This window comes from Phytophthora infestans, genomic scaffold (genome assembly GCF_000142945.1).
Source record: "Phytophthora infestans T30-4 supercont1.8 genomic scaffold, whole genome shotgun sequence".
NCBI classification, from domain to species: domain Eukaryota; phylum Oomycota; class Peronosporomycetes; order Peronosporales; family Peronosporaceae; genus Phytophthora; species Phytophthora infestans.
This window is the reverse complement of record NW_003303751.1, coordinates 1,508,780-1,523,708: the sequence shown is the minus strand read 5'-3', so window position 1 is coordinate 1,523,708 and position 14,929 is coordinate 1,508,780. Positions and strand designations below refer to the sequence as shown.

Here is a 14,929-nt window from a genome sequence, read left to right as displayed (position 1 = left end):
TATTTTCTCTCTATCCTCAATAAATACTAAAGGGATGCCATTCAGGTACACGTGCGGTCTATTAATAGGCGAAATTAAAGCAAGAGACAAGCACCCGCCCTCTGCCACCTGTTCAACACCGGAGCAGGCAAACTTTTACAAGCAGCTCCGCCGTTTGAAACGGCGTTTCAGGAGCTAAGATATCGTGACCTGAGTTGCTGTCTCTCTCTCTCTCTCTCTCTCTCTCTCTTTCCTGTAAAACATTGACTTAATTCACGGCTTGTTCCGAGGCAGAAAGAGCAATTGAATCATGTTTTCAAAAAAATGATAACATCTTTCAAATCATACATACCAACAAGTTGTTGTTCTCATTGCCTGCACTCTAAGAAAAGCATATATCCTTCGATATATCAAAAGAACAATGGGTGTCCGTTTAGCTGCCAGCTGACGGCGCGGGCAGCAGGGCGCTATTTACCCAGGATGAAGTACTTTGCATACAGCAGCTCAAATTTGGGCAACCTTGCTGGCAAACCGAGGCAGATGGACAGTGCGGCACCGCATGGCAACGGGTAGCGCACATTCAAACTGTGAATCTCAAAGTTCATGAAACTGCGGCCACAGCCGCCATCACTTCGCTTTCCCCTTTCGCGTGCAGATACGTGTTGCTAAAGGTTGTAGGCTACGGCAAATGCGAAAGAGAGATTTTGGTGTGATGAGGGCGCTCTGCATTGTAGACGAGGAATCCCATCGCGTCAATAGAGGACACGTCGCAAATTATGCTACTGTGGCTGAAAACGTTACAAGAGCGGCTTTGCTATCAGAACGCTACCCAATCAGAATTGATGTTGTCGACAACTTCAACTGCGGATTGCGATCGCCCGCATGGCGCTGTATTAAACTTCTTCGCTGAGAGGAATTCTAGATGGCCATGGAAGACCAGCTCCTGGGACGTTGCGATCATGACGTTGCTTAGCTACGTTGCCCCTGCTTCTCATTACGAGCGCAAAAAACTACTATATTCATTTCGAACTACGACGTATTGGAAACTGTCGATGGGAATATGGTCGGCAGTCTTTCTTGTAGCAGCGGTTGTGCCTGTATAAACCGACACATGTCCATGACGTTGACATGCTTAACTTTAGGATGGTCCTTCCGGAACTTTGCACTTACAGCGTTCAGCTGAGCTTCAGTGAACTCCATCTTCAGTGAAATGAAGACCGCGTCAAGCTGACCGACCGGAAGATTTAAGACAGGGCCAGGATCTCCCTGCCTTTTCTTCTTCGTGGAGCTAGAAAGAATGTCTTCGAACGCCTCGGTAATTCTATCGTACAGTGCTTGCTGTTGAGTCTCTTCGGCTTTTATCGCAGCCAATTTGTATTCGAGGCGGAGGCGAGTTACTTTCCTCATAGCATTCCGACGACGATATCGTGCTTGGATTTTGCGAGCTGCCGCCTGTCGAGCAGCCAAATCCTGCTCAGCTTGAAGGACCATTCTCCGTGATAGGTCCTCCTGCTCAGCCTGTTTTGCCTGCCACCGTCGGAATTGTGCAAATGCGTCGAACTGTTCTTCCTCTCCAGCGTCTTCTTTCTTCTTTAACGCCTTCTTACTACGCGGAGTGAGCTTAGAGCGTTCAATACGTCTCTTGTTATCCAACATGTTCTGGAACAGCTCAAGAGTCCCTTTACGCTGCGGTGCCAAGGCCAGTGCTTTAAGGTAATGAGTCGTGGCTTCATCGTATTGCTCGTAGAGCCATTGGACACAAGCCGCGTAGTTTATATGAGCTTCAGCATCGTCCGGATTCTGGAGAATCGCCTGTCGGAAGAAGCCTAAAAACGCCACTTTGTACTTCACCAGCGTCGGGTCCGCTATATTACCACGTAGTATCATTTCCTCGACTACCGTCGTGTCTTCTTCCTGCGTGATATACAAGAAAATACCATACGAGAATAGGATGAATGGGATATCTGGTCCTCGTTGTGCCATGACCCGTAAAAGTCTCCCATAAAGGGGTCGTGCACGCTCATAGTCGTGTGTGATCGTGTGCAGATACAGCACATAATTGCCCATTTTGGCCAAATGTATCGGATCTTCGAGGTACTCTTGTTCACAAGTTCTCATTAATCTCACAGCTCGAAGGACCAGCTGGAAGGAGATGCGTGCAGTGCGAGCTCGCCACAGTCTCTGAAGTGTTTGAGCGGCGTGTTGCATCGTTTCTGTGTATCCCCAGCGTACCAGTTGCAACCGGTTTTCAAAGGCTTCACGGTCGTGTTGGACCCAAGGCGGAGGTTGTTCCCAGCCACACGCACGTGTAACTCGGTGGCAATAGAAGAGAACACCTGGGAAATCTGTTCGTACCTCCATCTCGTCCCAAACTTTATACGATCGAGTCACTTGTGCTCGTTTTCTTAGAGCTTCCCATTCAAAATAGCTCTTAGGACCCAGGTTTTGGATCACCTTCTCACGGTACCCCGCTTTACGGCCCTTACAGCCGCGAAAAATACGTTGAATCTCCCGTGCAGCGAGTCTGCGCTTGAGATGCAGTTGACGCTGAGAGCGAAGGCCTCGCTCTTCCCGTTTGCGGGTAAGATGGCCACGGTACAGGGCTTGAATCTTCACGACCTCGAGTTGCTGTTTGCGCTTCAGTTTGGCCTCTCGACGAGCTTTCCTTCCTCTGAACGCACGTTGGAGGTCTACAGCACAGCGATTCTGATGGAGTAAAGCCTTGATAAGCAAGTGCGTTCGTCGAGCACGGAAGTGGCGCTGGATCATGATCGCAGCACGCATTTCCTTGCGCATTTGAGCGCTATCCTCTTCAAACCCGCGGAAGAAACGCATGTATTCCATCGCAGACGCGCTGAGTTCATCTGTTGATACTTTTCGCACACGAGCACGTAGCAGCCTCATGCGTTTGGAATTCTGTACTACATCTTGCAGGAGCGCGTAGTTAATGGGCGGAATAGTGGACGTGAGCTCGTCCGTCATTCGGTTGTGGTACAGATAATACCGACTGTCCGTCGAAGACGGATCCTGCTCTTCATCCAGAGCCGCTACAGTCGAGGGACCACGAACGATCTCCCAGATTTCGCCCAAAGCAGCATCAAACTCTACGGGGGTATCCCAAGTGTACACGTGCTCACCAGACGGCCCCATACTATAGTAAAACGGCACCTCCGTCTCTGCGTCGATGTACTGCGTCCACTCCGCAAGAGAACCCATACAATACGCCTCCGAGACGGCGGCAACCCACTCGGAAAGTGTCCGACTCTTGTGGAGATTTTCATCTTCAACATTGTCAAATTTGTCATCTTGAAGACCATCACTCCGATTATCAGATCTTTCGTGATTTTCCTGATTATTGTCATCGTCTTCAACTGGAAGTTCGGGGGTGTCAACACTCTTCTTGAGTGCCGATTCCTGCGCGAAGTATGCAGCCACGAAGTCTACGACTGCGACCTGATCGTTCATACGAGCCATACCCAACGGCGTCTTGCCGTCGTAATTCTTCAAGTTCATATCTCCACCGTAATCAATCAGCAACTTAAGCGTATCGACTGCTCCGTTGCGAGCTGCAATGTGCGTTGGATGGTTCCCCAGCGCATTGGCGCATATCAACGCGCCATTTGTGAGCAAGAGATGAGTACACGCCAGTCGAACGTCGTCCACGCAGCTCACATGCAGTGGCGCATCGCCGTCTGTGTCTTTCACATTAACTTCCGCGTCGTACTGGATAAGGAGGTTTACAAGAGCTTCTCGCGCAGCGGAATCGTCGGTAATGAGTGCGAAATAAAGCGGTGAGCGTCCGAAGTAATCTTTGACATCAGGACCAGCATCCGCCTCCAGTAAACACTCCGTAGCATCGAGATATCCGTTGCTAACCGCGTAAATCAACGGCGTGTAACCCTCCGAGTCGCAAAGATTCAGCGCATCATAACCAAACACTTCACGGCGCTGTCGTATATGATCAACCAGGACTCGAACGCAGTCAATCAAGCCTCGTCCAGCGCAAGCATGGAGCAAAAACTCGGTCGTGTTGCCAGTATCGCCAGTATCAAAGTTGCCAGACTCCAAGAGGACCTTAAGTGTAGTGGAAAAATTGCCTTCAACTGCTAAATGAGGCGCATTCAGGTTGCTTCCTGATGTTCTGGCTTCCGTGTTAGCTCCATGGTTTAATAGCATGTCCACAGCCTCACTTTGACCTAGAGAAGCACATAGTAAGAGGGGTGTAAACCCTTCTTCATCCGGTGCTTCATGCCACGCTCCGTGCTCAATCATATACTCTGCAAGCGCCACTCGTTCGTCTCGTCCTTTAACATCACTAGCATCATACACAGCACTAGACAGAGAAAGGTTGGCAAGCAGCAGATGCAGTGCAGTCTGGCTGTGAGTATTCACGCCATTGATGTCGAACGAGTTGCGTAAACAGAGCTTCACTAAGCGTTTGTGTCCTGCCACAGCGGCAACGTGAAGAATACTGTTGCCTTCGTTGTCTGTGATGTACCAGAAGCCATTGGCAATAGCGCGTTTCACTGTCGTGTAGTCGCCTTTGTATGTCGCTAAAAGGATCTTCTCCGTCCGCAGAGCGGCAACGTATTTCGTCGCCTTGTGTCTCCTCCATACTGTTTGGATTTGAGTCGCTGCGTACATTTCCCAACGTCGACGTTGCGCTGCATTTCGCCCTAGAAAGCCTCGGAACACGCGCTGAATTGTGACTGCTGCTCGGTGGTTCCTTAACGTCTCTTTGAAGACCACTTGACAAAGATGTCGACGAAAATTACGCTGAATAATCGAGGCACTGTGGTTACGGAGGCGTAGGCTTTCGGCTCTCTTCTCCTTTTTCAATGTAACAAACTCACTCCAAGCCAGATGAACCGCTCTTTCCAAAGCAATATTTCGAGCTTGAGTCATCTCCTTGATGCGACGTTCCCAGTACGTGTAGCGGACGATCATGTCGAAGCACAAACCCGCCTCTCGGTATCGAACACGACGTAAGATAACCTCCACTCCTTTGTCCTGTGTGGCTTTAATCTGCCGTCTCTTTCTCGCTATGACTCGACCTCGATACCCTCGATACACTCGCTTGATGGCGACTGCTTTACGGTGTCGATCCCTTTGATACTTGAACACTTGACGTGCCACTCGCCCTCTATACTGTCGTTGAATCAAAATTGCTGCCTCAAGCTTCCGAGTCTTCATCATGTCAACAAAACCAGCCCACTGCTGGAACCAGTGACCTTCTCGACGCTGGATTATTGCTGCAAAGTTTTCTCGAAGTTTCTGCTGTTCAATAGTGAAAGCTGCCCAGTGGTTGAACAATCGGTTCGTCATTCGTGACTGGACCTTCAGTAGATACCTTTTGGCCATTTTTGTTCGCTTCACGCGCACATTTATCAGTTTTCGAAGCTGTTTTTGCTCTTGTCGTCTGTGAATGAAACGCTGAATCGTCCTTGCTGCTCGTGTCATTTGCTTGTGTTGAGTCAGGTGTAATTTCCACTTCATGAGCTTGAATTTCAAGAACAAAAGGTGGGCCTTTCGTCGGTTCTTCTTCCGTATCACAAACAAATTCCACCGAGTCATGACATGAACTAACTCTTTCTTCTTCATTGCGACAGCGCGTTGTGTGGCCTCTTCTTCTCGAGCCCTTTTAACCACCTTCTTTTGCTTTTCTTCGAGGTCTCGTTTCTGCTTGTCTTCTTGTTCTTTCCTCGCCTTCAAACGCTGCTGATGACGCTCCATACCTTTCTCACGCAGAGCGTCAAGTCGTTTGCGTTCCAGCTCCTGGTTTTTCATCTTGATCTCTCGTTCTCGGATCTGCGCCGACAGTTTATCACGAGCTCTTCGCTTCGTTTCTTGCGGACGCTTTCGAGCTCGATAGGCGCGTTGGATTCGGATCACCATACGTAGACGCAATTCGTCCATCTGCTGTTGCCAGGGGACAGCCAACAACATCGACGCCTTCACTGCAATGTCGTGTTTCTTCTCCAGTCTTCCAATTTGCGCTTCAAATCGACCAAGAACGGAGATAAGCGCTTTCGAAGACAAAGAATCGCCACTAGTACGTTGCACAGTTGCCTTATTTGACGAAGCTTTAGCGGCAATCACGTCGTTCCAAACGTTATTTACCTGGTTTTCCCCATCCGCGATCTTTTTCTGAACATGTTGAAGTTCTTGTTCCTGTAGACGAATCTGATTCTGCAGTAGACGAATCTGAACTCGAAACTGGTGTTCGGTATTACTGCGTTCCATCTTCATCAACTCGATCTTCTGGTTGCGTAGAGCTCTCTCCTGCTCAGCGTACAGAGCCACAAACTTCTCGACTTTCGAGTCCAACGTGATGGTATCCCGAAGGCGGATCAAATTCGACAGGGACTCGCCGTCGTCGTTGAATTTAAACTGTGCTAGAATGTCTTCAGCAACTTCTTCAAACATCTTAACCAATGTCGTTAAGAATACTTCTGCAGATACTGTAAAGTGGCAGGTATCAGCTTGAAGTCGACTTACTATCGGCTCACGGACAATGTATCGAGCCAGTGCAATGGGGGCTGCCAGTTTCGATGCTTGGGCGTAGCGGAGACGTCTTGCAGACTCGAATACGCGCAACAGGACGCCTTCGCACGCTGCACTAGAGAGGAAAACCTGCTTGGTTCCGTCTGGAATTAACGGGTGATTGCGTAGTTCTATCATATTTGCTGTGATGTACTTCTTGGACCCACTCGCTCTTGAGGAATGGGCTTGCTTCTCCTTAGCTGCTAGATCCAGATCAAACTCGTCTTGTAATTGACTCCGTACAAACAAGAAGAAGAGCAGTGTGTCCTCGTCGTAGATCTCTCTAAGAAATGAAGCAAACAAAGACACTTGCGGGTACAGTTCGCGTGTGAGCTCGATGTTATACATGAGATCCAAACACTCTTGGTCGGCTAATTCAGGCAGACCCAGCGAATGGTGGATAAACCTTCGAGTGAAGAATGGCATGGCTAGCCAGCCTGGAGTGGCCAGACGACTCTGTGAGCCACTATTTGGTTTCACCCACATATCCGAGGACGAAAGCTCCGTCTCCGATCTGTCGCTCCCGGTTTTCAGAAGTAAGATGTCAGCCAGAGCATTATAGACTACCTCGATCATTCGAAGGAGCCAATTGATACCGCGTTGTCTGGGCAGCACGGTTTGTTGCTTGTTGGCTTGCGCCATCTCGAAGAATCGTGGATATCGCATCTGCAGCATCCTAGTCGAAACCTTGACTGAAGCAGTATTAGCAGTGGTGTTTTTATCAGTATCCTGTTCATCCTGGTTCCGCGTGGCTAGTGCAGCAGGAAGAGACCGTGTAGGAGGCTTGCGACCAAGTTGACTACTTGTCGTCACCTCTGATCGCTCGTCCTTAACCAGAGCTTTCTCTTCAGCTGGCAAAAGCCCACGCTGTCTGTCCACAGTTAGGAAGACTAAGCTCATCATTCTCATTGTCATATACTAGACCCATTCTACTTGCCTACCGTAGCTGGCAGTTGATATATTCGATCTTGTCCAGATAGGGGAGCAGCATCTTCTTTTGCTCCAAAACTTGGACGCTCATCTACAGGTGTGCTCAAATATTGTAAATTACGACCAACACAGACGCAATCTTTCCGCAACCACATACCGGTACGTGAGCTTGAGTTTGCACTGCTCGCTTCTCTGCCATGTGCATGTATGGGTGTAATCGAACATCGACTGCTTTCAGTTGAACGGCTGCTTGAAGTGTATCGTTCTGTTGCATAGGGTGCAGAGCCGAAGCCAGCCACGCCTCGTTGGCCTTCCTCTCACCGACACTGGGACTTTCTCGACGCTTCTTCTTCCTCGTTCGCTGCAGACCGGCAGCCAGCGACACGGAGCCATCGAAATCATAAGGGGAGCGCTTTGTCATGGCTCATTTAAGAGTGTAAGAATGTTATAAAGATAACCGCCCAATTTTAAACTACTTGTACACAGTTAGGCCTCGAGCGAATATACACTTCCATTATGTATTAATCAACGCTTCAGAGGATGACGCCTATCGACTGGTGCTATTAGCCTCCGTAATGATTTTGTGCGTATCCATTTCGCGCTGTTCACGCTCTCGCTGGGCCGCCGCCTGTTTAACCAAGTCACGGATCTCTTGGATATCACGAAGACCTCGACTCAATTGTTGATGCATCTTGTCAACCGAGTCACGCATGACTTGAAGGTCCTCGCTGTCGACGATGATCTCATCCGGCTGCAGTTCCTCGCCCGCGTCCATCTCGTGCTGCCTCCTTCTGTGAGCACGGGAGCAGGGTATCAGAAGGAACGATGCGTGAGGGATCAAGCTCTTGGCTTGACGCCGCTGCTCCACCTTTCGCCGCTGACAAGCCTTGTTCCGACATGAACAGCGCCGACATTTTTTGTCATTATGAGTAGGCATGGAGGATCGATAGCGTTGTTGCTGGTTGGACGTACGGAAGTGTATTCACCTATCAACGGACGGAAGCGCTTCCATCCACTTTTCGTCGAGCACGTAAAACAGGAACTGAGTCCGTTCGTATCTCAAACAGTATCAATCCAAACTCAGCGTCTTCAACGAACGCTGGCGAAGGAAATCGACGACTGTCCACGACAAAGAGATCGGTTTGATTCCAACCCGTTTTTACTTACGTTTGGAAGTGCTGCTTCAAAGTTCTAGAAAGAGGAGCGTGGCATTGCCACCCACGCCGTCAACTTCGGCGACGTTCGAGCACTTCTAAATAATGTGACATGGAGGGGGGGACAAATCGTTTGCACCACTGAAGGCTTCCGTCGTTTCTAAGGCTCAAAGAAGCCATTTTGACTGAAGTTAGTATGGGATTAGGCAACCAAGTCAAACGTGAAGTGCTTTGAGATTATCTCTTGCAACCGACCACTGCACACACGTACCGCTCTTTGTGCTTTCAAAAAAACGGATCTAGGTCCCCGTCCGATTGAAAAAGAAATCGGACGGGGGCCTGGATCCGTTTTTTTTCAATTTCTTTTTCAATCGGACGGGGACCTGGATCCGTTTTTTTTTCGTTATTTAAAAAAATGACGCTACTGTACCGAAGCAGTTCAAGCACCCTAAGGATTTTGCATAAATAGTACCGTTAAGGGCGCTTGAGGATATGAGCGCCCTTAAAGTATTCATGATATTTTCTGAAATGTAAAACTTACACGTGAAATTCTAAATTCGCCGAAAAACCAGTGTGTACACTACAATCTCAACTAAGTTCGAAGAATGCTGTTAAGTGCGATGAATCCTGGCCGTTTCATTTTGGGGCTCATTCGAGAAATCAGTGCCACGCGTCGAAAGCTGTCACTCACGGGAAGAATTCTACCTGTTTTCCTGCTAGACGATCACTAACGGACGCGACAGTTGACTGGAGATCGCAACTTAAAGGTACGTATCACAGCTTCTTTGCTATATTTGTGGTCATTACAAAAAAAATCCCCAACGTTAATGCTTCTGTTGTTTAGATGACATAGACGCCCTTTTCGAGCTGAGCTTTTCTTCTTCCGGGTCTGAATACGACGACCGTGATGTTGACATCACACTTGATAGCGATTCGAGTGATACGTTGCAGGAACTTTTGGACGAAATTGGCTCGTGCTGTATTGCGAAAAATTATCGTATATGACTATAGTTTAACTGTTTTTGATACTTCGGACAGATACAAGCCGGGCCTCCAAAAGGAAAAGTCGTCTGCACCAACTAACAACACCTACCGAACGACGACGGCACGCTGAAAGTGACGGCTCTGGCGAGGACAGTGTCGCGGAGACTATTTGTTTGGCGTCAGCAGATAATGAACAGGGCAAAGACACAAACATAGCCGCCCAAGATCCTAATGTCGACCGAACGCCAAGGGTCAGACGCACCAAGTCGTATCCCGAACGTTTGGCAATGGAAACGTCCCGTGTGAGTTTTGTAAACAAAGTTCCGCCGATGCGACAGCTCGAGTTTTCGACATGGACCGAGTCCGGTGATGTTATGGAGAAATATTGCAGCGAACACTTCCTACTATTCAGGGCCCGAGACTCACAGACGGTGAAAAAACACAATACGTAAGTAATATTTATAATATATTTTAATACTTTTAAATTATATCAGACTGACTAACAATAATGCTTGTTTTTATGTTGTACATTATAGATTGGTCAAGCTGCAGATACCAAACAAGATGCAGCACAGCTACAAGGTGTTTCGTTGTACCCATGGTTGTCCTCAGAAGTCTCGAGGTAAAGGCTTGAGAAGTACGCCAACTAGATACACTGGGTGTAGAGCTAGAGTCACGGCCACTGTGATGAATACTGCAGACGAAGACCATGATCCAAAGTGGCGAATCGTTCTGCGGAACTGGGTAAGTAATTATTTGACAATGTCGCTGAGAGTACGAAATACTAACAGTATTATAATTAGACCTGGACACACAATCATCGAACAAATGCATCAATTTACTCCAGCTATTTTGGAGCAGGGTCTGTAGCTGAAAATAGCATGGTAGCGGATCAAGTTGGCGTTCTTGCGGATGCCAACACGGGGTCACATCACATTCAAGAGTTTCTTTCCGGTGCTTTGGAACGCCACGTGACATCCCAGCAAGCACGCAACATTGTCAGAAAGGTGTTGCAAAGTACATCTGCTGACAAAAAACTTTCGGATATGCTGGATACCTTGGCATGTTCTGATGACAGCGAGGTTCTCGTTCTTCAAGATCAGAACGACGTGACGAGTGGCGTTGTGATACAAACTGCCGTACAGAAGCTAGCGTTTGAACAGTGGGGAGAGATTCTTTGTATGGATTGGACTTATGGTACAAACAACTTGGGATTGCATCTTGGTAAGTTTTTTGTCATTTATTTTTGGGGCGCCCTTATCTCTATAGTTGAGCGCCCTTATCTCTGGTGCTGCACCTTTAATTATTTTTGTGTTTAATTTCACACAGGGAGTCTTCTTGTTACCAGTGCAACGGGGCGGGGTGTGCCGGTTTTGGTCGACTTTATTCGTGATGAAAAAGAATCTATTATGGAGGCGATTCTTCGGTTTTTCAAGAGGAAGAACGAAGGTTGGGCACAAATAGAGACTTTTGTCATTGACAAGGACTTTAAGGAGTGGAGAGTGTTGGAGAGGTGCTTTCCCGATGCAACCGTACTCTTGTGTCAATTTCACACTATGGCGAACTGGAAGAAGGTCGTCAAGCGGGCAAAGTATGATCTTACGGGCATTCAGCAAGATGAAGTCGAGTTTTCTATTAAGCAGATGATGTACAGCACTACAACAGCGGCTTACAATAGATTACGAGATGGATTCGAAGGTTTGCAAGGGCGAGTGTCCGGATATTTGCAGCAATCCCTGTCCAGAGATTTTTCAGTATTTCCAGGAAAGTTGGGAGTGGTGTAGTGATATGTGGGCCAACCATGCGCGCGGAAAATACTTCAAGTGAACATTGTGAATCACTTCTTGTCGTCTATCCGAAGAACTTCCACACAGTCCCGTCCTGTTCAAACCATTCCTCTTTTTTTGCAGCGCGTTGCGGGCCATCTTTCGAACGATACGCTGGCGAAAGTTTCGTCTCAATGGGACCTGTTCATGGTGAACAAATCTGAGGCCACCTGTACGCAAATAGGACCTACTCAAGCGGAATGGAAAGTGTATTTAGCTGGACAAGAAACCATAGTAGACGATACTTTATGGTCGTGCAGTTGCCTTTTTTACAAGAGTCGGCGACTGCCTTGCCAGCATATCATGACGGTTGCCAGCAAAGGACATGGATTCATCTCGCTACCTGCGCTAGCAGTGCCCGCACGATGGAGTATGAAAACAACTGAAGAACTTTACGACACACTGGAAAAGGGTTTGAAGTCTGTTCGCCAAGTGATTAATATGGTGAAGGCTCGACCGATGAACTTAAGGGCGCCCAAAGCCCATCCTGCACCCTTAAAAAGCAGCTTCACCTCCAAAGCGCGAGTCGGAAAGCGTTGTGTGGAGTATGTTCGTCTTCAACGCCAAGAGGAAGGTAATATGGTAGTGCTTTCAGGTGCTGAGAAGTATGCAAGGGCCCAAGCTCTATTCGGACCAGTAATTGAGAAGCTGAGTGGGTTATCTACCTTTGAATTCTACGAGCAGATGAACAATTGGAAGTCTTTCACCGAAAAACAACTTGGTGATTGTGCTGAGAACACATCCTCAACTGGTGCAGATTCTCTTTTTACTGGAGCTGACAGCGATTCTGACAGTATATTTGATCCGCTTGACATCGCAGATGTGATGGCCGAAATGCAGGCCGATCAGGAATTGGGAATGGAGGGTGAGTCATTGGCGGTGTTGGCACGAGAACGAAAATTTGCGAATGGCGAGCCTTCCCATCCTCCGTCAGAAGAGTCCGAACTTGAAGCCACCCAATTATCCGAAACACCAAAAGAAGACAAAAAAATGTATGGCGAGATACACACGAAAATTCTATTTCGATCAGCAATGCTTTGGAATGTAGCAAAGGCCGCCGCTGTGAGGACCAGTTAAACGAAAACCAAAGTGATACGACCCAGCCACTGAATTTCCGCCGTGTTGAAGTGATGAAACTTCCAGATCCGAAGCCTCGTACTCGAAAGAAGACAAGACAGGGGTGGATTGCCAAGCAACCCAAGTTGGCTGTTGTTCTGCTTTCATCGAAGGTTACTGTATCGCTGACCCAGATCATCCAGTGGGCTAAATATTACCCGAATGTGGAGAAGGTGTCAAACGTGCTCGACCAGTATCCTGTTCGCATGGATGACAAGTTTCTACAAGCCCGTCCTGTTACGTGCAAAGCTGCTGATGAAACCAGTAGTGACATCACAAATGACCATGCATTTGTCATACCTGCCTCTCTCTTGAAGAAAGCGTCTGCTGCAAAATTTTTAAAACGCGAGGAGCTGCAAGCGGCAAATCAGGAAGCTCCGTGGGGTATGCTGGTCTCATTTGGCTCAGAAAATCTCGTTCTACACAGGTGGGTATTTTTTTTAATATTGATGGGCTAAGGGCGCCCTTCATGTGTTAAAGACGCCCTACATGTGTTAAGGATACTTTTAGAGAAATAAGGTTGCACCAATTTACACAAACACTACTAACCCCTGTTTGTATGGAACTTACAGCACTTTCTTAAACAGAATTGAGAATTTTTACGTACTCAAGGCAAAGGCCAGGGATTTTATCGAGGATGTCAAGTGGCTGAACCAAGATTGGCGCCTTGTTCAAGCCCATCCAGTCGAACCTTTTTCCTTGGAGGCTAAAACAAGTGGACTACTACATTCAGAATCTGCAAAGGTTCACCAAGCTTTGGCTGAAGACGTGCTTCAGAGATATTCAAACTGTTCGCTGATGACGATTTTGAAGAGCAAGTCGGGGTCAGCTTTCGTTAATTTTATGGATGTAGCTGCCATAATTCCTCGCAACGCAATGCTGAACGACGCAGTAATCGGGATGGGGATACAGATGATCACTGACACGGTTAAAGGAGCTGTTGGTTTGTCTTCGTTGCTGATATGGCCAAACCAGCCAAAACAGTGGCTATCGGAGACACCATTCGTGATTTTGCCATTGAATCTGGATAGTATTCACTGGGGTGTTATCATCGTGGAGGTGGCGTTTCCAACAACATTACGCGTACATTTTTACGAGCCTTTGCACCAACGATGTTATCGATGAGAGATACAAATTTCCTGGAAAAACACATTGATGCCATATTTGGAAAAATGGCACACAGGAAGTGGGGCCAAGGAGCAATTTCCCAAAGAAATCTTAAAACAGTGGATTGACGAGCCTACTCAGCCCGATGGCACAAGCTGTGGACTTCTGATGTTGGGAATGGTTTACGCTTTCTTGCGCAACGCCCATAGGTTTGAGCGTCATCGTATCACGGAGGCCTACGTAAGAGTGATGCGGTTGAGATTGACGTGGCTGCTGCTGTGTACAACAAATCCTGCCCTACGGAATGAAGAGGAGTTTAAAAAAATGCAGAAGACGGATGAAGAAGTTTCTAAGCTCACACGACAATGATCAGGCGTTTCAATGCTCGAGGTACTGCTTCACGCGAAGAGATTGCTCATTACTATACGAATAAGAAAGAATAAAAGTTAAACGTTTTGGTTGAGAAGAGTTTACCAACATAGAATTCAGCATCCACTTCACTGAGCAGGAGGGTAATTCATAAGAACTCTAATAACACGCCCCAGCACCATCCCATACGACGACGGAAAACCTCTCGGAGTTGGAACCTCTCCGATGCTTGCATACAGCTCATTGATGATCTCTGCCTCGCGAAGCAACATTGCTTCGAGCTCCTCGCGAGCGTACAGCACGTCATTTAGCGCCTCCATCATCTTCTCCATCTTGTCGTGTATCTCTTGCAGAGCCTGTGATCTTGAACGCAGCAATTCACGAGCCAGAACTTGTTGATCCATAGAAATTACCTTTTTCTTTGTTTGCTGTTTTGGAAAAGAGATCAGACGATGTTACTGTAAATTTTGTAGCATCATTTTATTTTCGTAAAACTTCGCCTCTTTCGGCAGATTTTGTGGTATTTTATTATCATTATTAAGGGCGCACTTCAGTGTTAATGGTGCTTCACTGCAATAAAGGTGCTTCAAGGCTGTCTGTCGTATTGTCGTAACGTTAGGGTGCTCTAACGCCATTCCTACTGTACTGTATTGCAACCTAGTTAAATCTAGGACGTCACCCCAGGTTGTAGGAAAGCGGCAGCAATCTGGAAGCCAACTTCACTAATCTTTTCCGCACTTGCAGCGACGAAGGAAGAGAGCACTCCGTGCTCGTAACCGAACTCACTGTCGCCGCGGAAGGTAAGCAACAAAGGACCAGCTCACTTTAATAGCGCTGATTTTCGTTCAGTTACGCATAGAAACTGCCTGGCAGGCGATGTTTAGTGCTTTGAAATATCTTGTTCACATTTATAACAACGTG

General features: G+C 47.6%; 1 protein-coding gene across 1 annotated transcript; it reads right to left on the bottom strand.

Moving 5' to 3' along the window:
• Positions 1–1,008: 1,008 nt before the first annotated feature.
• On the bottom strand, positions 1,009–7,543 carry PITG_06378 (uncharacterized protein; the record flags this gene model as incomplete). The annotated part of the gene is made up of 3 exons (XM_002998463.1): positions 1,009–7,305; positions 7,357–7,393; positions 7,464–7,543. The coding sequence occupies 3 exons, from the start codon at positions 7,541–7,543 to the stop codon at positions 1,009–1,011; spliced, it is 6,414 nt and encodes a 2,137-aa protein (XP_002998509.1).
• Positions 7,544–14,929: the final 7,386 nt, after the last annotated feature.